Source organism: Solanum verrucosum, unplaced genomic scaffold, assembly GCF_900185275.1.
Source record: "Solanum verrucosum unplaced genomic scaffold, falcon-dt-bn FXZP01000103.1, whole genome shotgun sequence".
In the NCBI taxonomy this organism is placed as follows: Eukaryota; Viridiplantae; Streptophyta; class Magnoliopsida; order Solanales; family Solanaceae; genus Solanum; species Solanum verrucosum.
In genome coordinates this window covers 9,761,788-9,784,372 of record NW_026020048.1, presented here as the reverse complement: position 1 = coordinate 9,784,372, position 22,585 = coordinate 9,761,788, and the positions used below count along the sequence as shown (strand labels likewise).

At 29.5% G+C, this 22,585-nt stretch overlaps 2 protein-coding genes and 1 pseudogene across 2 annotated transcripts; 1 reads left to right on the top strand and 2 right to left on the bottom strand.

Annotated features, from left to right (window-relative positions):
* Positions 1 to 2,022: 2,022 nt before the first annotated feature.
* LOC125822214 (transcription factor SPATULA-like) lies at positions 2,023 to 4,129 on the bottom strand. The gene is made up of 8 exons (XM_049501596.1): positions 3,767 to 4,129; positions 3,533 to 3,634; positions 3,388 to 3,453; positions 3,193 to 3,258; positions 2,564 to 2,881; positions 2,381 to 2,450; positions 2,140 to 2,290; positions 2,023 to 2,032 (listed from the first exon to the last, which is right to left on the bottom strand). The coding sequence occupies exons 1-8, from the start codon at positions 4,127 to 4,129 to the stop codon at positions 2,023 to 2,025; spliced, it is 1,146 nt and encodes a 381-aa protein (XP_049357553.1).
* A 7,463-nt stretch (positions 4,130 to 11,592) lies between these two features.
* LOC125822216 (thiamine-repressible mitochondrial transport protein THI74-like) lies at positions 11,593 to 12,610 on the top strand (annotated as a pseudogene).
* A 774-nt stretch (positions 12,611 to 13,384) lies between these two features.
* On the bottom strand, positions 13,385 to 15,144 carry LOC125822215 (transcription factor SPATULA-like). Its single transcript, XM_049501597.1, has 6 exons — positions 14,794 to 15,144; positions 14,564 to 14,665; positions 14,361 to 14,426; positions 14,166 to 14,231; positions 13,543 to 13,860; positions 13,385 to 13,432 (listed from the first exon to the last, which is right to left on the bottom strand). The coding sequence occupies exons 1-6, from the start codon at positions 15,142 to 15,144 to the stop codon at positions 13,385 to 13,387; spliced, it is 951 nt and encodes a 316-aa protein (XP_049357554.1).
* Positions 15,145 to 22,585: the final 7,441 nt, after the last annotated feature.

The window sequence follows — 22,585 nt, the reverse complement described above, 5'->3', positions numbered from 1 at the left end:
AGGAAATTCTATTAAGGTATCATTACGTCATTATTCAATATATTTTTAATATAAATTTCATTTGCTGATGCATTTGTTTAGTACTCCCTCTGTCCCTAATTACTTGTTCACTTTTCCTTTTATAGTTGTCCCTAATTACTTGTCCATTTTGACAAATCAAGAAAGAGCAATTTTTTTTACCTATTATACCCTCAATTAAATCACTAATTGCTTTGAAAATTACAGAACTTTTCATCTACTTCATAATTAATAGGGGTAAAATGATAAACTCAATATGTGATTAATTGATTTCTTAATAAATGTGTCAATTTAAAAGTGGACAAGTAATTAGGGACAGAGGGAGTATTACAGTGTTATTTCACATTACGAGATATTTCTTAGACATTTAAGGAGAATGGTACACGAAAATATATATTATATATTAAAAGATCAACTTCATGCAATGGAAGAATTTGTTATTAGCAAATATATTTTAACTTATTTGATAAAAAATATATTCTTCCTCATTTAATAGATGTAAAATTTGAAAAACTTTATTTTTTTCACAATCTTCATAGTACTAAAACAAACAATAATATTACGATTAAACAACAGAGTAAATATAAAATTAATCAAAAATATTTAATTTTTAATGATCGCGCGAAGTGCGACCAAATTCTCTAGTTTAAAACAAAAAGGTAAAATTTAAATGGGTCTACAATAGAATTCCTAGAAATCCAACTTGAAAAATTATGTTAAAAATGGAAAATAAAAAGTGAAATAAATTTAATTGAGAATTATCCTTCGTCTGTACCATTTTATGTGACACTTTTTATTTCTCGAGAATAAAATAGTTTAAGTTTGATCGTAAATTTGCGTATGGTATCTTCAATTCTTTTAAAATGAAATTTATATATTTGTAAACTACATAAAAATCAAAATATTATAATTCATAATAAATAATAATTCAAAATATTTTAAAGATCTATGAAAAATTTAAGATCAAAGATAAACTAAAGAGAGTAAAAGGGGAGAATGAAAAGTAGAAAAAAAAAGAAAAAAACGAATATATAGAGAGAGAAACTGAGGAAAAAAAGTCAGAAAAATAATTATTCATGTGGATTGTTGTATATGTAGAAAGACATGTGTACAATTAATGAGCGACAATGAATTTTATAGTACAATTTGAAATGTTTTGTGTACAACTTTGTAGTGTCGTCCTCTAAAGTCTCACTTCTAATAAGGAGTAATATAAATAAGAAGTATAAAATAAAGTTGAATAATTTTACAATATAATTTCTCAAAGTTGGATGATCTTTTAAGATATTTACTCGAAAATTAAGAGAAATTTAACGGTTTTGAAATTATAAGACTGTAAGGGGAAAATGAATCAATCCATAGATAATATAAAAAACATCTATGTGTTATACATAGTACATGTGTCTTTGTGATATGAGTGGGGTAAGCTTAAAAAAATTACATATTTGTCCTTGTTGGTCCTTCCTAACTCCCTACATAGTACATGTGTCTTGATATGAGTGGGGAGTAGTACTTGTTTAATGAGGTGGGCCCCAATACAATACAACTTTGTGTTAGCTTTGGTACATCTATATGATGTTGTGTTAGTCCTTCCAACTGTCATTTCTAAATAAGAGTAAAATATTTGAACGTGAGTCCTAATTGTTATAGAGATATTAATTTGAGGTTTCTGTTAGAATCCATAAAATTCAAATCTTGAATCCGTCTCTGGTAGAATCATACCATCCTCAGATTAGTCAGACGCATATGAGAAAATAGTCACCACAAAACGTATTCTACGCCTAGTAGTAATTTTCTTATTTCATAACAAGATTTATATTCCAACTTCTCCGCAGAAGCAATGCAGATGTGATTCATTCAAAACAGTGGCTTTTGAGCACAAAAGTTAACAACATTAAACATCCTAAGCAGCAAGATGCATGTCTCATAACTTCGACAAAATCCAGCAGGGCGATGAAGTCCAAAATTTCAGAAGTTGCTGCATTCACCTTAGATAATGTCAACTTAAGAACTTCTTCCGAAGTGACTAACAATAGAACAAGGAAATTCAGGAATAAAGATTAAAAAAAAATCATTGCTATGGAAGAGCACGGGTGTAATCAGTAATGTGAATTCACTTACCTATACAGTTGGGGGGAAAGAAGTTGGTCGCAATCCAGATTGGTTTCATTCATAGCACCAAACTGATATCGAAGCAAGCAGGCTTCCCGAGTGTTTCTCTTCAGGTTAGATGCATCGGTATCAAAGGGAACTGAGAATGCCACATTGGCTCCTATGATACAATGAAATAGAAAATGGTAAAGAGACCTGGATACAAGGCAAAAGTTGTCAATTAGGCAAGGATGTCAAGCAAATAATCTACCAATTGATGCAGTTTTGGTTGTTCGCTCATTCATTCCATACATAGGTAAGCCATCCTCCCTCCAAATTTCCTTTACAAACAGAATGTGAATGTCAGATGGTTATATAAATTGATTCCTTAATCTGCAATTCTGCATCCTCGTAAAAAGGGCAGGCATTCCGATAGGTTATGAATCCGACATACCTTGCTGGTAGATCTTGAGAGCTGAAAGGGATCAAGGTGAATATTCATTGATGACTCTGGCTCAAAAGCACTGTCTGAATGGTTTACATTTGACATAGTCACCAGTGGTGTTAGCTTAGTTTCTGTACAATTTTTAGTTGGATTGAAAATGGCATTTAACGAGGCGTCTTGGTTTACTTGGAGATTCCCAGCCACTTTAGCATTTGTGAATCCTTTTCCCTCGCAGAAACCTATTTTTTGCTGGGACATTTGATTTTGTTGTAGCATTCGTGGCAGGCCAAGAGGATACATGTTTAACCCGTTTCTCATTGTCAACATCTAAAGATATTAAAGTACATTGTTATGCTATAAATCATATAACTTAATCGAATTAACTAGTGTTAAATGAACAGATAACCAGATTTAGAACCAATCTAGGAAATATCCTTGATCAATGAATCAAATAACACCACATGTTCGTTGCAACTATCTGAACTTTGAATTTCACAACATTTGGGTCACTCAACACAATATTCTATCCATTGTTGATCTCTAATATACATTATTCTCTAAAAATATTATTCACAGAAAATAACTCCCCATCATACCAAATAAATCACATGCAGCAAATTAAAACAGAAGCATCAAACCTGTACTTGGAGCTGAAGCTGCTTAAGATACTCAATGGCTTCATCAAGCATTGAAGCCTTGTCGGTCTGTCCAGAAATCCATCAGAAAATAATCAAATCAAAATCTTTAACTGTGTATTGAAAAGCTAAAATTTATATTCTAGGATTTCCTAATTTCAAGACTCATTCAAAATTGCTAAATATGCAACTCCTCACCTTATTTGAATTTGGAATAAGTTTTTGCAATGCTTTCATCTTCTCATTAATCCTGCTTCTTCTCCTCTGTGAATCATATTCAAGATTTAAACTTAGCGAGTTCAACTCCTGAAATCAGACAATAATAATCATAAAAATAAACAACCTTTTCAGACAAATTGTGCACTTCAGCTGCTCTGCTTCTCTTGGAAGTGTTACGAGATGGCGGTTGAACTGAAGTTTCCGCCCCCAAATCCTCAGTACCATCCTGCATATTAAAAAAATCACTATTATACATCACAGGGAAAATGAAATATACCAGGACAATGATCAAATTCGGAAATAAAAACTTACATAAACTAATTAATCTAAACGAATTAAATAGAAAGTGTAGAAATACCTCACTTTCACATTCATACTCATCCGGATCATTATCCATGGTCCCAACAGATGACGAAGAAACATTAGTTGCACCATTATAAGCCCCATAAGAAGAAGAGAAAATGCCGCCAGCTGATGAATTCATCATGGATGACAAATAGCAATGTTGATTATTATTAGGCATAAGATGAGGTAATGATGAGGAATATTGCATTTCATTACCCTTCAGGGCCATAAAATTGGACGAAGACGAAGACGAAGACGAAGAAGGATGGAGAATATGACGAAGAAACACAGAAATATCATCCGGTTCAGGGTCAGGATCACTCAAAGAAAAAGAAGCAATATCAGCATTGTGATGATAAACATTGTTGTTCGCCATAATAATAGTATAGATATGCAGATATTTGATTTATCACAGCAAAATCAAGTACAGTGTTGAGCAGAACAAGTTAATTTCTTGTATGTGCAGAACTCAGTTGCACACACTCTTTTATATCCAGGAGTAGGTGACATTTTTTGGGTATATGCCCCGTACGAGCGTGTATTTTATTAGCCAACCATACCATGCTTAGTTAACTTAAAAGTAGAGACAGACATAGGCCAGAGTGGGCGGATGCGCATTATTAAAGTGAATAAACCAATTGAATTAACGTATATACTTGTCATATACACCTAATAAATTACTCCAATTACAGAAAAAGAAACAGAGTAGGGGTAAACTAGCAAGTTGATTTTGATTAGACTTTGACTGGTCTTCATTTGGTTCTGAGAACTGATGCATTAGGGAAGTTGGTAAACTGCTAAAACTAAAAGAAAGAAATTGACAGGGTTGATAGGAAAATTGTTACTTCCGTTGTAGTACTAATTTAAGATCCAAAAGATTTCGTAATTTTTAATTAAAATCACAAGATACAAAAATATTTTTGTCGAATCAAATTAAGCACATAAATTAAGATGGAGAGTAGTTTTATATCGTGACGGTGTCAGGTGAAGCCAACTTTCTGGCACAATTGTGGACATGCTCTTCAACTAGCTCAGTTACAGAGAGAGTATATACGTTCCACTTTTATCGAACACTGTTCCATTTCTGCTCTCTTTTTTACTTCTCTCTAAAGTATCTTTACTCCACGGTTGCTGCTTACACCATTTCCAATCCAATACTAAATTTTATATCAAATTCTATATTTGGTGTAAAATTTGGTGTTTTGAGCTCTAATCCACTAATTTTTATACCAAATTTGGTGTGTGATATTTGGTGTAACACTATTCATCACACCAATACACTTTTTAAATATTTAAATATTATTTCATTATACAAACTTTTAATTAAATATTATATAAATTGTATGTTTTAATTATATTTAATTATTATTTATGTAATATTTTTATAATATTAATTTTAGATATAAAATTTAGCTTTTTTATAAATTAATTTTTCTATATATGACTTTTTTTTAAAATTAAATTTATGTTAATTCTACTATAAACTACAATTAACCTTCACAAAAATAAAAAATGCAAACATATAAATTTTTAAACAAATAATACAATGTACTTAAAAATAACCAAAAGTAATAAACATTCAACAAAGTAGTAATTGACATACATCAAAATTGAAATATAAAATACATAGTAATTTTAAAAAGAAGTGCTACATGATATATTAACTTCATGTATTATAATAACATAATAATTGAGGATGAGCGTAATCTTAATGCACCAATTCAAGATGCGTCGAAAGGTCCAACTCCGACCGTAGAACTGGTAATAGATGAAAATTATCAATTTCAACAATTTTTAGCTTGATATAAAAAAACAAAGGACAAAGAAGCTCATTTTGAACTACAAATGCATTAATAGAGCATTTATGGGAGCACCGTAGTGATCTTGAAGTTGAATATTTATGTAGAATTTAAAATAATTTTTTCAATTATGTAATGTTTATTTAATTGTATTTCATTAATGATTTCACTTTTATTTGTATTCATTATTATGTATAATGTATAATATTTGCTAGCAATTTATATTATTTAAAAAATTATGGTACAAAATAATTTTATATTAAACGATTTTAAAAGGAAATAATATGAATTATATATGGTGAATGTTTTAGAAAGAATTTGTTTTATGAAATAAGAAAATATAAATGAAATAAGAAATAATAATATAATAATGAAGAAAAAAAATATTCACTTTTGGTGTAAAATTTGGTGCAGTGGGTTGGAGTTGATTACACCAAAAATAGTATTAGGTGTAAAATTTGATGTTTGGGTTGGAGATGCCCTTACCATTTCTGGTCCGAAATAACTACTCAGAATTTATGAAGTTGATTTAATTTAATTTAATTTTAAAGATTATTTAAGTTGATGAGTGATGACTCTCCGTAAACAAAAAAGTGGCACAGTAAGACAGAGTGTATGCATAATAAGGTTTTAGATATATATATTTCAAAATATCGTAAAGTAACCATATATTTCTTGTAAATTTTTAGATCATTTATTGAAGCAACTATGATAAATTTTAAAATTGATTAAATTTGTGACATAAAAAATGTAATATTCAAAAAAGAAAAAAGTAGAACTCCGATTTGAAGTTGGGAAAAAGATTGAATGTGCAAATTGAAATTTGGTTTGGACATATGTTTAACTTAAAGTAAATTTAAGAAAATGTGAGTGAAATTTAATTTTCACTTTTTTTTTTCAAATTTTAAACTAATTATTTTTATAATAAAATCAATAAGTTGGGCAATATTTAAAAAATTCATAGACAAACGACTCCTAATTACATAGTTGTTTTTTTTTTTCTCGTTTGAATAGAACCTTATTCGAGAAAATGCTCCCTATTAAAAAAATTATACCCAAAATTTAAACATAAAATTTTTAATTAAAAAAGAAGAAGTTTGCATTTGATGATATTTGAAGCAAGAGAAAAAGGCAACATTAATAACCATAGTTTTCAGCAAGGCCAACCAACTCCATTTCCTTGTTTCAATTGATTGATAGCCTTTATAGTCGCAGGCTATGTGTATAGGGAGTTAATTTGATGAAGAAAACACGATGTCCTGCTTTTTCTTACTTACCAATTCAATGTAATGTGAAAAATAGCAGCAGAAAATCATTTGATTCCTCAATTATATTGACTAGTCGCTTTCCAAAACAGAGTTAGCTAATCAAATAGATATCGTATAATAAGAAAGGGCTTACTTTTCAGAGTGATCTTTCTCGATTTCGGAACGGAAAGGCTTGGTTGAAGGCAAAATTCGGTGTAATTCGCCATTTTTTAAGAAAAGAAAGGCAGGATAGAAAGTCTTGCTTACTTATTTCTCCATCTAAGTAAGAGAAGGGGGGTTGAAGTTTATAGCTAGTCGAAAAAGTGATAAGAAGGTCTAATCATGCTACTTCAGTCGTATGCTTAACCTAAATAGTAGTACTTTCTCTTCATTTTTTGATCTTTTGAATATGAATAGTAAACTTTATTGATACAAGTAGAGTTCGGAACCTAAATAAGCCATAAAAAAATAAAAGTGACCAAAATAAGTCACTACTCTAGTAAGTAACTAAAGTAGGTTTAGTGGAAGAAAAAATTCAACTTTATCCAATATTTCTAACGTTTTTCGTTAGTCTCATAACGTGTATATCTATGTATAATATAAAGTCAAATGTAGACAAGAATGATGTTGCACCTCTCTAAAGTCACCATTGTAATTTATCTTTTTCTTTTCTTTTCTAATTAAATAATTAATTATATTCTATCATATTTATTAAGTTTCATTAAATTTTATAACAACCATATTAATTTAATGTGGCACCTCTATGACCTAGAAAAATATTTATTTTAATCTTCTCTTTTAAAAAAAAATCCTCTCATTATTTTCATTATTAATTTGTTTAATTATTACTAATTTTTTTAAACATATATTTATTACATTACATCTAATTATATCTCATGAGTTAATAATAATAATTAAACAAATTTAAAAAATAGGAAGGATAACGGAGAAATTGAAATTAAAGATGAAAAACTTCAGTTTCAAAACTTTTCATTTTCCAAATTAAAACTGTAATAAATTTTATGTAACTCATGCTCTTTCAATTTTCTAAACTTAATGAAGAAAAAAGTATGGTTTTACAATCATATAAGAGTATGCCAAAATATTTGATTAAAATGACAATACATATACTGTTGTGAGTGGAATTTGTGTTTTGTAGAAACATGAAAAGGAAGGAAGATGATCCGCTGATTGAAGCTATACATATACATAGCTCATTCTTTGACCTTTTTTTTTTTGCATTTGCAATTAGCAGGAAGCTAACTTTTGTTGTTGTCGTCATTGTTGTTGTAACTAATGAAATATCAATATCAGCAGAATGACATCAAAAAAGTACTCATCCAGAGATGAATGCTTTCCATGCTCAAAAATATGGCCAATATCTGCAGAAAAGTATTATGAAGTACAGTTATGTTGAGTAAATCTTTTAATAGTTTATATGTTTAGAACTTCAAATGTTCCAGTTTCAAATTTATATATTGTATTTGAGTAGTTAATTAAGAGAATCATGTCGGAGGAATTCAAAAAATTGCTTAAGTTGTATGGATTCTTCACTTTTGATTATATATATAATTTTTGAAGAATACCCATTTATAATTTTGAAGAGTCCGAGCAACGACAACAACATACTTTTGGAAAAAAGGAAAAGGTGCTTTCTTATATATTTGTTGGTTAGAAAAATGGAACATATCAAAATTAAATATCTTGACTGATTATTAAAAATTAGGAGTATTTTTCCTTATGGTACTTCAAAATTAAAAATGATTATTGATTATCATTATTTAAGTTTATGTATTCTGCTAGAATTTGCTTAAGAATGGTTTCTAATCAGAAAAAAGAGGTGGCTTAGTATCAGCTAAAGAAATGTATATATGTGTATTATCTTCTCTTTCTTTTCCTAAGTCTTATTTCCCTTTCCCTGCTTAATCTTAATTTTAGAGGTTTAATTTATTTTTTCTAGATCGCTTATCAGTTATAATTATGAGTTGCAGTATTCAGTTTCAAAGGATAAAAACATTATAAAACATCTATAAACTAAGTTGCATTGAACTTTTATAGTACTAAAAGTTGTTGAATTTATATATATATTCAAAAAATGTTATGTTTTAATTAGTTAACTTTTTACCTTTCACTATAATTACTTTCTTAATTATATATTTTAATATGCATTTATGGGGGGGTTTTCATCCTTTCCCCTTTGGAGAAAGTTTCTTTTCAAAAAATTTTGAAGATAAAATGAGGTTTATTTTATATATTACGATAGAAGAAAAAGATAAAAACAAAGAAGGCATGTGTATCTTTTTCAAAAGAGTACTTCTCTCCATTTAGATGAAGTGATGGGGTGTTGAAATGATAAAATTAATTGGAAAATAAAAAATGAAACAATAAAAGCTAAAAATGGTCTCTTTAATAAAATTGATTGTGAGAAATTTGGTTTTACTTGAAAATAAATCATGTTTAACACAATCACTATAATAATTATCTATTTTGACCAAAGTTTTTACTGTTTATACTCTCTATGCTTCATTTGCTTTTACGTATACTACATGATCAAGAGGGCCACTTTGGTTCCCATTTTAAGAATAATGCTAAATAGAAATTTTAAGTATTATTAAGAAATTAATAAATCAAAAATTACAAAATGCAAATTATTGTGTAATAATTAATCTTTTGAGATATATTCTATTAGTTGTTGATGGGTGGAGAATTTTTTTTATATATATTTTCTTTCTCTTTTTAACTTTCACACATCTTCCCTCTTATTTATTTTTTAATAGGAGAAACTCTCAAAACTAGTTTTGAAAATACCACTTAAATATGCATAAAGCATATTAAAGAAATGTATTTTATTTATTACAAAAAAGAAATATTAATATTTTTCTTGAAAGTCTTAATTTTTTAAGAAACAAAAGAGCTTCTTTAGTTTAGAAATACATAGCATCTTTATATATGCATATTAACTGATTTAAAAGTTTGAGAATTTTACATGCCATCAAAATCACTTCGTAACCAAATGTAGTCTGCTTGAGGTATAAAAACACACATATATGAATATCACTGAAAATATATTTTTGGTAACTTAACAAACTTATAATTATAGTACTTTTTTGTGTATACATAAGAAATTACATAAAAAAATTAATTTCACCTATATTATTAGAATAAATTATTTTAATTTATTTTTAATTATTATGACCGCGTGAAGCGCGGCTTAATTCACTAGTTCTATATATTTAATATATAACGGAACTATTTCTTACACCTTGTAAAATAGAACTATTTCTTACACTTTGTAAAGTGGAAGAAAAAATTATGTTTTACAAAGAGGAATATTTTTCACGTTTTGCTTAAATTGTATCTCTTTATGAAGTTTTTACAGTGTTTGTCATACAATTATATTGATTTGACATATCATAAAAACAGAAAAAAATATTACATTATGTATTTTTATTTTTTTATTCTGAAAACTCCTTCATGCTCTATTTAAGGACATTCAAACATAGCACCTTCAACATCTTTAGTCTTCTATTTTTCTTCATTTCAATCACAAAAAAATATCTTCTAATCCAAAAGTTAGAGTTTCGATTTATTGGGATGGCGAAATTATAAATTATAATTGTCCTCCCAAACACAATGCTAAATATTCAATTAATGTCCGATATCATAAATTTCTTTCATCAATTTATAAAAGAATGGGTATAAATAGTACTGATTATAATTTGATTATAGTCGAAAAATACCGTACTTCATTTTTATCACAAGAACAAGTAAATTTTGGAGAGTGATTATATATAATGATGAATCATTGACCGACTTTTTGAGGGTTCCAAATGACTACATAGATCAAATCAAGTTAACAATACTTGAAATCTATGTTAAAAAGGAGCCTAAGACTAGTCAACAACGTTCTCCTTTATCGGTCGATGTCCATCATGTTTACATCCCTACTCTATTCAAATAGGGCAAAACGTCGTGATGATTCAAAAAATAATCAATTAAATGAATTTTAAAAGAATTTTAAAAATAAACTAATTTTAAAGTAGTCACCACCTAATTTCAGGAAAACTAGGAAACCAATTAAATAATCTACGAAACTAAGAAATTCTAGGTAAGGGATCCAAGTTATTTCGAAGGGGTTAGGCATCCTTCGAAATCCACAAATGTAGATCCCGACTGAATTCATTTTTTCAAATTGAGAAGGAGAATAAAATAATGTACAAACATAATAAACAAGCAATATACAGGAGATTTGAAACAACATTGATAGCCACCAAATGTAGGCAGCAACAAACAAAACTTATATATCCATCATAACAAATAATAATAATAATAATAAAATCAAAGATTATAATCATAAATACATAAGCCTCCGTCAGGCACCAACACAAGTAAGGTAGATCCAATGGGAAATTGATAAAGATCAACAAAACCAGCATAAGAGAGAAGGTTACAATACCTCAGCCATCTCCAATAAAAAAGCTTTCTTGGATAAAAATGCACTACACAACCAAGTGGAGCTTGAAAGATGACCTAAACATTAAAACCAAGTTGAACATTAGACACAATACAACAACAACAGTAAAATCTCACAAGTGGGGTTTGGGGAGTTAAGACGCCATGAAGATGTAAAAAGGGAAAGAGCAACTCATTTCCCGTGCTCCAAATTTCCCGTGCGCGTCTCCCGGAAGGAGACTTAAGACTTATAATATCTGCAATCTGCAGGTTCGACGGCCTTACCCAAAGTATTGGATGGATTTCCTTTAACCAAACAAAACAAATAATCTGCAATCAATGAGCAAGTAGACATCAATTTTATTTTTTTGTTTAAAAGGAATGAAAGATCAATCTTGGAGATGGGTTTTGGGTTTGGTTTATATAATTACTGTTGCATCTATATGGATTGCTGCTAGTTTTGTTGTTCAATCCGTTGTCGATGCCGGTGTTTCACCTTTTCTTGTTACATATCTCTGCAATTCTTTATTCGTAGTATATATTCCCCTTATCGAAATTGTTCGTTTTCTACAAGATAAATATGGGACCTTGTTGTTTTGGCGAAATAAAAAAGAATCAGAGGAGACTATTCTTCTTGATGACAATGCTGAAACAAGCAAATTGGTTGTTGCTGATGGGTGTGAACAAATTATTGATCAAAATGTTGATATGGGTCTGGATGCAAAAGGGCTTTGGACACGCTCTAGAGTAGCAAAAGTTAGCTTGTTGATATGCCCTTTTTGGTTTCTAGCTCAGCTTACATTTAATCTATCACTCAAATATACAACTGTTACGGTAAGCATAACTATCCAATTTTTATCACATTTAGTGGGTGGAATGTTTGTGATGTGTTGTATGTGTAATGTGGTCATGGTTTTGGTTTTTTTTACAGTCGAATACCATCTTAAGCAGTTCCTCCAGCTTGTTTACTTTTTTGGTGTCTCTTGTATTCTTGGGAGAAGTTTTTACTTGGGTGAAGCCGTTCGGTGTTCTACTTGGTATGGGAGGTTCAATAATTGTGAGCTTGGGTGACTCAAAATCAGGGTCTAGCAAAGTGGCTTCGAACCCCGTTCTTGGTGACATTCTTTCTCTTGTCTCAGCTGCTGCTATGTATGCTGTTTATATAACCCTCATTCGTAAAAAGTTACCTGATGATGATGGGAACAGTGGTCATGCCAGTATGGCACAGTTTCTTGGATATTTGGGTTTTTTCAACATGCTCATACTTTGCCCATACCTCTTGTACTCAACTTTGCTAACCTTGAGCCATTTAACTCGCTCACTTGGAAGCAACTTGGCCTAATAGTTGGTAAAGGTTAAGTATTTATCGATTTGTTGCATCTTTGTGTGCATAAATGAGTGAAAATGGGAACCATGCTATATGATGGTTCACTCCTTTCTTTCTTCTATGTGCTCTTCTGATTGCTGTCTCTTCAATGCTTTCTAGAACCAAATTGCTTAATATGTTATATTATTTTTTTAATTTGAAGCTCGTGGATATGCCCTTTGAAGCAAATGCTTGCATTTGGTTCATGTCCTATGAAACACAATATTGATTGCTAGCTCTTCGCAGAGGATGTATTTTAATTGTGTCTACAACATATAATTTCAAGGAAACAATTAGAGAATGGTGGGAAAACTCCACAGTCATCAGATAACTTGATTTTAACCTATCTAATTTTTCTAAAGATGTTGAAGAACGACTTGAAGAAATGGAACTGGAAGGTGCTTGGATGTGTGGAAACAAATATTACAAACCTATTTAAGATACTTATAAGTACTAAGAGAGGAGGAGGAAGAAGATGGCATAAATGATGATGAGGAAATCCAAACTGAAATCATTCACGGGAAATTTGGTCGCAATACAGATTGGTTTCATCCACAGCACCAAACTGATATCGAAGCAAGCAGGCTTCCTGAGTGTTTCTCTTCCGGTTAGATGCATCGGTATCTAAGGGAACTGAGTATGCCACATTTTCTCCTATAATACAATGAAATAGAAAATGGTAAAGAGACCTGGATACAAGGCAAAAGTTGTCAATTAGGCAAGGAATGTCAAGCAAATAATCTACCAATTGATGCAGTTTTGGTCGTTCACTCATTCATTCCATATAAAGGTAAGCCATCCTCCCTCCACATTTCCTTTACAAACAGAATGTGAATGTCAAATGGTTATATAAATTGATTACTTAATCTGCAATTCTGCATCCTCATAAACAAGGGCATTCCGATAGGTTAGGTATCCAACATACCTTACTGGTAGATCTTGAGAGCTGAAAGGGATCAAGGTGAGTATTCATCGATGACTCTGGCTCAAAAGCACCGTCTGAATGGTTAACATTTGACATAGTTACCAGTGGTGTTAGCTTAGTTTCTGTACAATTTTCAGTTGGATTGAAAATGGCGCTTAACGAGGCGTCTTGGTTAACTTGGAGATTCCCAGCCACTTTAGCATTTGTGAATCCATTCCCCTCGCACAAACCTATTTTTTGCTGGGATAGTTGATTTTGTTGTAGCATTCGTGGCAGGCCAAGAGGATACATGTTTAACCCGTTTCTCATTGTCAACATCTAAAGATTAAAGTACATTGTTATGCTATAAATCATATAACTTAATCGATTTATCTAGTGACTAATGTACAGATAACCAGATCTAGAACCAATCTTGGAAATATCCTGAATCGAGTCAAATAAAACTACATGTTTTTTGCAACTATCTGAACTTTAAATTTCACTAATCTTGGGCCAATCAACAACACAATATTGTATCCAATTTGCTAATTATTTGTTATTCTCTAAAATTATATTTCACAGAAAATAACTACCCATCATACCAAATAAATCACATGCAGCAAATTAAAACAGAAGCAGCAAACCTGTACTTGGAGCTGAAGCTGCTTAAGATACTCAATGGCTTCATCTAGCATTGAAGCCTTGTCAGTCTGTCCAGAAATCCATCAGAAAATAATTAAATCAAAATATTTAACTTATATTCATGATAAGCTACAAACTTATGTTCTTTTTACTAATTTCAAGACTCATTCAAAATTGCTAAATATGCAACTCCTCACCTTATTTGAATTTGGAATAAGTTTTTGCAATGCTTTCATCTTCTCATTAATCCTGCTTCTTCTCCTCTGTGAATCATATTCAAGATTTAAACTTAGCGAGTTCAACTCTAAGACCCTTAGCAAAGAATTTATTGTACTCCTGAAATCATGGTTTCAGACAATAATAATCATAAACAAAACTTAATTAACAAAAACTAAACAACCTTTTCAGATAAATTGTGCACTTCAGCTGCTCTACTTCTCTTGGAAGAGTTACGAGATGGCGGTTGAACTGAAGCTTCCGCCCCCATATCCTCTGTACCATCCTGCATATTAAAAAATAACTACTATACATCACAAAGAAAAAGAAATATACCAGGACAATGATAAAATAAACATCAAATTCGGAAATAAAAACTTACATAAACGAATTAAGTAGGAAATGTAGAAATACCTCACTTTCACATTCATACTCATCCGGATCGTTATCCATGGTCCCAACAGATGACGAAGAAACATTAGTTGCACCATTATAAGCCCCATATGAAGAAGAGAAAATGCCGCCAGCTGATGAATTCATCATGGATGACAAATCGCCCTGTTGATTATTGTTAGGCATAAGATGAGGTAATGGTGAGGAATATTGCATTTCATTACCCTTCAGGGCCATTAAATTGGATGAAGACGAAGAAGGAAGGAGAATATGACGAAGAAACACAGAAATATCATCCGGTTCAGGGTCAGGATCACTCAAAGAAAAAGAAGCAATATTAGCACTGTTATGATAAACATTGTTGTTCGCCATAATAGTATAGATATGCAGATATTTTTTTTTTATCACAGCAAGATCAAGTTCAAAATTGAGCAGAACAATTGAATTTCTAGTATGTGCAAATCTCACTTGCACACTCTTTTATATCTAGGAGTAGGTGACATTTTTTGGGTATATGCCCCGAACGAGCGTGTATTTATTAGCCAACCATACCATGCTTTAGGTAACTTAAAGTAGAGACAGACATAGACCAGAGTGGGCGATTCGCATTAAAGTGAATAAACCAATTGAATTAACGTATATACTTGTCATATACACCTAATAAATTACTCCAATTACAGAAAAAGAAACAGAGTAGGGATGAACTAGCAAGTTGATTAGACTTTGACTGGTCTTCTTTTGGTTCTGACTTCTGAGAACTGATACATTACGGAAGTGGGTAAACTGCTAAAACTAAAGAGAAAGAAATTGACAGGGTTGATAGGAAAATTGTTACTTCTGGAGTACCAATTTAAGATGCAAAAGATTTCACAATTTTTAATTAAAATCACAAGATTCAAAAATATTTTTGTCGAATCAAATTAAGCACACATCGTGACGGTGTCAGGTGAAGCCAACTTTCTGGCACACGTGAAGCACAATTGTGGACATGCTCTTCAACTAGCTCAGTTCCCGAGAGAGTAAATACATTCCACTTTTATCGAACACTCGTCCATTTCTGCTCTCTTTTTTACTTCTCTCTATGTCTTCTAAAGTATTTTTACTCCACGGTTGCTGCTTATGACATCTCCAAACCCAAATACTAAATTTTACACCAAATTTGGTGCAACACTATTTTTGGTATAATCAACTCTAATCCAGTACATCAATTTTACATAAAAAAGGAATGTTTTTCTCTTTCTTCATTATTATATTATTATTTTTTATTTCATTTATATTTTCTTATTTCATAAAACAAATTCTTCTAAAACATTCACCATATATAAATCATGGTGAATGTCAATTACTACTTTGTCAAATGTTTATTATTTCCGGTTATTTTTAAGTACATTGTATTATTTGTTTAAAAATTTATATGTTTGCATTTTTAATTTTTGTGAAGGTTAATTGTAGTTATATCCAATTATAATTTATAGTAGAATTAACATAAATTTAATTTTTTTTAAAAAGTCATATATAGGAAAATTAATTTATAAAAAAGGTAAATTTTATACCTAAAATTAATATTATAAAAATATTACATAAACAATAATTAAATATACAAGAGATTTAATTAAAACATACAATTTATATAATGTTTAATTAAAAGTTTGTGTGATAAAATAATATTAAAATATTCAAAAAGTGAATTGGTGTGATGAATAGTGTTACACAAAATTTGGTGTAACACTATTCACATACCAAATTTGATGTAAAAATTGGTGGATTGGAGCTCAAAAGCACTATATTTGGTGTAAAATTTGGTGTTGGGTTGGAGATGGTCTTACCACTTCTGATCCGAAATAACTACTGTACCAACTTATGATTTTAAAATATATGAAGTGGATTTAATCTAATTTAATTTTTAAAATTATTTAAATTGACTCTCCATACACAAAAAGTGGCACATTAAGACCAGAGTGTATGTATAAGGTTTTAGATATATTTTTTAATATCGTAAAGTTACCATAAATTTCTTGTAAATTTTCAGATCTTTTATTGAAGCAACTATGATAAATTTTAAAATTGATTAAAATTGGGACATAAAATATGTAATATTCAAAAAAAAGAAAAAAAGTAGAACTCCTATTTGAAGTTAAGGGGAAAAGATTGAATGTGAAAATTGAAATTTTGTTTGGACATATATTTAACTTAAAGTAAATATAAGAAAATGTGAGTGGAATTTAATTTTCACTTTTTTTTCAAATTTTAAACTAATTATTTTTATAATAAAATCAATAAGTTGGGCAATATTTCAAAAAATTCATAGACAAACGGCTACTAATTAGTGTTTTTTTTTTGTTTCCCGTCTGAATAGAGCCATATTCGAGAGAACATTCCCTATTAAAAAAAAAATTATACCCAAAACTTAAACTCAAAACTTCTGATTAAGGAAGAAGAAGTCTAGCAACATCACGTCATTTGGTGGTTTTGAAGCAAGAGAAAGGCAACAATCAACATTAATAACCATAGTTTTCATAATATCTTAAAAGGTCACTAAACTATGAGAAATTATCTAATAAAGTCATTGAAATTTGTTTTGTATCAATAAAATCACTCAACTTAAAGTTTTTGTCTTCAAAAATCACTCAACTCATTTATCTTAAAACAAATTTGATATAGCAAAAAATAAATATTTTTTAATGTCATGTAACTATGAACCCCACAACTGAATAAAATTATAAAATCTATTAAGTTACTTAGATTAGGAAAAATCTTTTTGGCCAAAATTTGGCCAGAATGATATTTTGTCTATGTTATTTTACATTTTAAAACATTTGTACCCTTTAAACTTTAATACCTTTTAACTAAAAAATGAAAAAAAAATCAATTTGTTTTAAAATAAAAAAAATATTATAGTTTTTAAAATTTTCTGGTCATTTAGCACTTCCCCTTAGATCAATTAGGATCAATTAGTACTTTCTACTAAATTATTTCTGCAATATTAACGTAATTATTAGCAAATAATGATGTTAAAGAATGCAGTCGATTAAAAATTGCAGTTGCAGTTCAAGGTCGATCTTTTTGTAATTTCCTAGAATAATGTTCTGCATGTTTATGCTTTAACCTATTGAGCAGATCGATAGTTCATAATGTTATTATCACCTTGTTTGTGTAGAGTTTTCTACTAAGAATTGCAAACGCATGGATTGAAATAGCTTTTATAATACAGTATTAATCTTTAGATGAAACTATTTTTTGGGTGGATCGTCGGGTAATAAATAGATTATAATTTTATTTATGGGTCCATGATTATAATGGCATAAGTTTTATTTTATTTTATTATGTTAAATTTAATTTAATGATAAATGTGATTGAGTGATTTTTGAGGATAAAGGCTTTAAGTTGAGTAATTTTTTTGATACAAAACAAAATTTAATAACTTTTCAGGATAATTTGTTAAAATTTAATAATTTTTTAAGATATTAACTTTAGTTTTCAGCGAGGCCAACCAACTCCATTTCCCTGTTTCAATTGATTGATAGCCTTTATAGTCGCAGGCTATATATGTAGGGAGTTAATTTGATGAAGAAAACACGATGTCCTGCTTTTTCTTACTTGCCAATTCAATGTAATGTGAAAAAAAGCAGCAGAAAATCATTTGATTCCTCAATTATATTGACTAGTCGCTTTCCAAAACAGAGTTAGCTAATCAGTTACCTAACTAGTAATACTTTCTCTTAATTTTTTGATCTTTTGAAAATGAATACTAAACTTTATTGATACAAGTATTTTGCTTGTAGCGGTCAAATGGATATCATTTATCAAAAAATTATACAATATATATAAAAATAATACAAAATACCTTTATCACAAATTACTTTTAGTATGTATATGTGAGTAAATAGTTTTAATCATTAACGTATTTGCACATTTTTGTGATATACCAAATGGTTTTCTCTATATATGTTGAGAATTATGTTAAATAATTATTAATACTCCTCCTATGACAAAAGCTTATCTATTTCCCAGTTTAGAACCCAAGATTAGTAAATACTAGTAGTAGCTGTCTTTAGTTGTAAAAAGTAGTAGTTGTCTACTCACATATATACCAAAAAACAAACAATACCTTTTCTTGAAATATAGCACGTGGCTACATCCAATTGGCTAAGAAGATCACGTATCCAAAAGTAGATATCTAGTCTACATGCAGGACCACTGCAAGTATGAAAAGTAGGCATCATCAACCGTCACTCATCTGATTTCCGCACACGCCAAGCAAATTGCCTTTCGTGATTTCCCGAGGCAATTTATACTCCACGCTTGTTTCATATTAATTGATCATTTCACTAAAAATAACTATTTCATATTATTTGTTTGCTTTATTAAATTAGGAAAAAAAGTTTAGTTGAAATTTTCTTATATTATTTTTGTAATTAATTCTTTTTAAAGTGCTCTCATTTATTTGTAAAATTTTCAAAAAAAATTAATAAAATTATCTTTTTTGTTTATAATTTTTTAATATATGTAAAAAGAAAAAATGATCAACTAATATAGGACCGATAAAATATCGAACATATCCTAATGTTGTGATAAAATTTAAGGGCAGAGAAAAATGTTTTTAATTTTTATTATGTTTAATTAATTAGTCAAAATATTAGAATTTTTTTTTTTTTGCTAGAAAAAGAAATTGAAGATATGATATTCCAAAGTTATTATCTCCGATTCCTCCCTCCCCAACCCCCCACGCCCACGCCCCCTCGACCTCCCCTCTTCATTGCATTTCACTCTATAGTACTTTTCTGGATAGCATTATGTTCTTGCTTACTTATTAAATATTACTTAGAAAATAAGTAAGAAATTCTTTTGTTTAAAAAAAAAACAATATCTAAGAAAATACTATACTTAATTTTTATATTGTTTTACTTGAAAGATCTATCATAAATAATTTTTGTATTTCCTTTAAGATAGAAGTAAAAATGCATAACCTTTATATTTTACTATATATTATAAGTGGGAATAGAGAGGAGCTTGGGGTCAAGTTTCTCAATTTATAAATAGAGGAACCAATTTTTATTAAATACTAAGGGCTCGTTTGGTGTGAGGTATAATAACAAATAGTCCCGGGATTAAATTATAGTACCGCTTATTTTGTTGTTTGGTTGGCAAGTTCGGGATAACTTATCCCGGGATTAATAATTAGTACCGGGATAAGTTATCCCTCTCCTTGGGTGGTATAGTAATCCCGGGATAACTTATCCCGGGATAAAATAGGTAAATGACAAAAATGTCTCTTTCAACCCTTTTGTTATATCACTTTTTACATTAATGAAGGGCATTTTTGTAAACAAATAAATTGTTCTTAAAATTTATTATTTTGAATACAACAAACCAAACACTCAATAAAAAATAATCTCAACACAACTTATCCCATCATAACTAATCCCAACATAACTTATCCCAACATAACTTATCCCATCATAACTCATTTTCAAACCAAACGACCCCTAAGGGCTCGTTTGGTGTGAGGTATAGTAACAAATAGTCCCGGGATTAAATTATAGTACCGCTTATTTTGTTGTTTGGTTGGCAAGTTCGGGATAACTTATCTCGGGATTAATAATTAGTATCGGGATAAGTTATCCCTCTCCTTGGGTGGTATAGTAATCCCGGGATAACTTATCCCGGGATAAAATAGGTAAATGACAAAAATGTCTCTTTCAACCCTTTTGTTATATCACTTTTTACATTAATGAAGGGCATTTTTGTAAACAAATAAATTGTTCTTAAAATTTATTATTTTGAATACAACAAACCAAACACTCAATAAAAAATAATCCCAACACAACTTATCCCATCATAACTAATCCCAACATAACTTATCCCAACATAACTTATCCCATCATAACTCATTTTCAAACCAAACGACCCCTAAGAGTTTAGTGACTAGTGACTACTAAGAGCAACTTTATCGGCTTATCACAAAGTTGGACCCACCTACTTTTATGCACTCATCTTTAATTATATTTTAATATTTTCCTTTTTAAATAGTACTAAAAAATAAATTTAAAATATTACAAATTCAGTTAACTCTCGAAATTTCGCATGAACTGTATAATTGGAACGAAGGAAATAACATATATTATTTGAAAAATTACATTAAAAATATCATAAATCACAATAATTAACAACTTACAATATTTAAAAAGCATATTAACTCTCAAAATTTCACATGTGTCGTATAAATTGGTACAAATGGAGTAACATATATTATTTGAAATTACGTTAAGATTACTATTAATCACAACTTAAAGTATTTAAAAATAATGTAAAAAATATTATAAATCATAATAATTAATAATTTACAGATATAGTACCCGTGCTTACATATTAGAAGTGAGAATGTTTAGGAGCTTAGGGTCGGTCGATCAATCGCCCGATTTGCCCTTCTTCTTCAACTTCCTCTATTTACTCCAAAAATAGTACTAAAAATAATTTAAAATATTAAAAAATTGGTTAATTTCACATGTATTGCACAATAGAATAGAGTGAGTAATATGTATTATTCAAAAATTATGTAAATAGTACAAAAATATAGTTAAAAATAGTACTAAAAATTCGATCAACTCTTGAAATTTCATATGTACTGCATAATTAAGATTGAGTGAGAAATATATATTTAAGGATTACGTTAAATTACGCTAAGAGTTTTGTAAATCAGAACAATTAACAACTTAAAATATCTTTAAAATATTTTAAAATGTAATTAACTTTCAAAATTTCACATGTGCTACATAAATTGGGACAACAAGAACAACATATATTATTTAAAAATTACGTTAAGAATATTATAAATTATTCACATAAATAAAAATAAATAAAATAACAAGTATTGAGCCCGTACTTGCACGGGCTCATTGTATCTAGTATCTTAAATATGAGAGTAAATTGAGTATATTATTGTCGTTGAGTTGTCAAATGGTTAACGTTTATGATGATCGTAAATAGAGATGCGTGCCAAAGGGACCACACTATCAGAACCTGTACTCTCTAATTAGTATTCACAAAGTCAATAATGATCTCAACTCTTCTTGCTGACATTCACTCTATCTATCTTTTGGTTCCACGCGGGGAAAGTGGGAGATCATATTTGAGAAGAGTACACCGAAATATTAGGCATAATATATAATATAACACTTGATTATTAGCTTGGCATCAACGGATAAATATGTCTTTCAATTTTGAGTGTGCACAAGTAAACACTTAAATTTATATAAAATTGAACAAGTAGACACATTTGTTCTACATGACATAACACACATAGGACGCCACGTAGGACAGAAGATTGTCATGTAGGACGAATGTGTCTATTTGTTCAATTTTATACAAGTTTAAGTGTCTACTTGCGCACATCCAAAATTAAAGGTTATAATTGTCAGCTGACGCCAAGTTAAGGGTCATGTTTATGCATTATGCCAAAATATTAAGGACACATACTTTATCATAAAAATTATTTACTCCCTTTTTTAGAATTTTTTTTTTTTTATATGAAAATTAATGTTTACATGATGATAATTTCAAACTTAAACTTGAAATTATATTTCACTTTTAAACTTATATTTAAGTACATTTGGATATGAACATTATTTCAAATATATTAGTAAAACATAACTTTACTTTTTACTCCAACTCCATAAATTTATTCTAATTTAATTTAACTTTTGAAAAGCAAAAAATAACACATAAATTAAAACATGAAATGATTAGCTTTGTGATCCTGTCACTCTCTCCCAACTAATAGATGGATCACTATGTTTAAAGTCTGTCTAAAGGA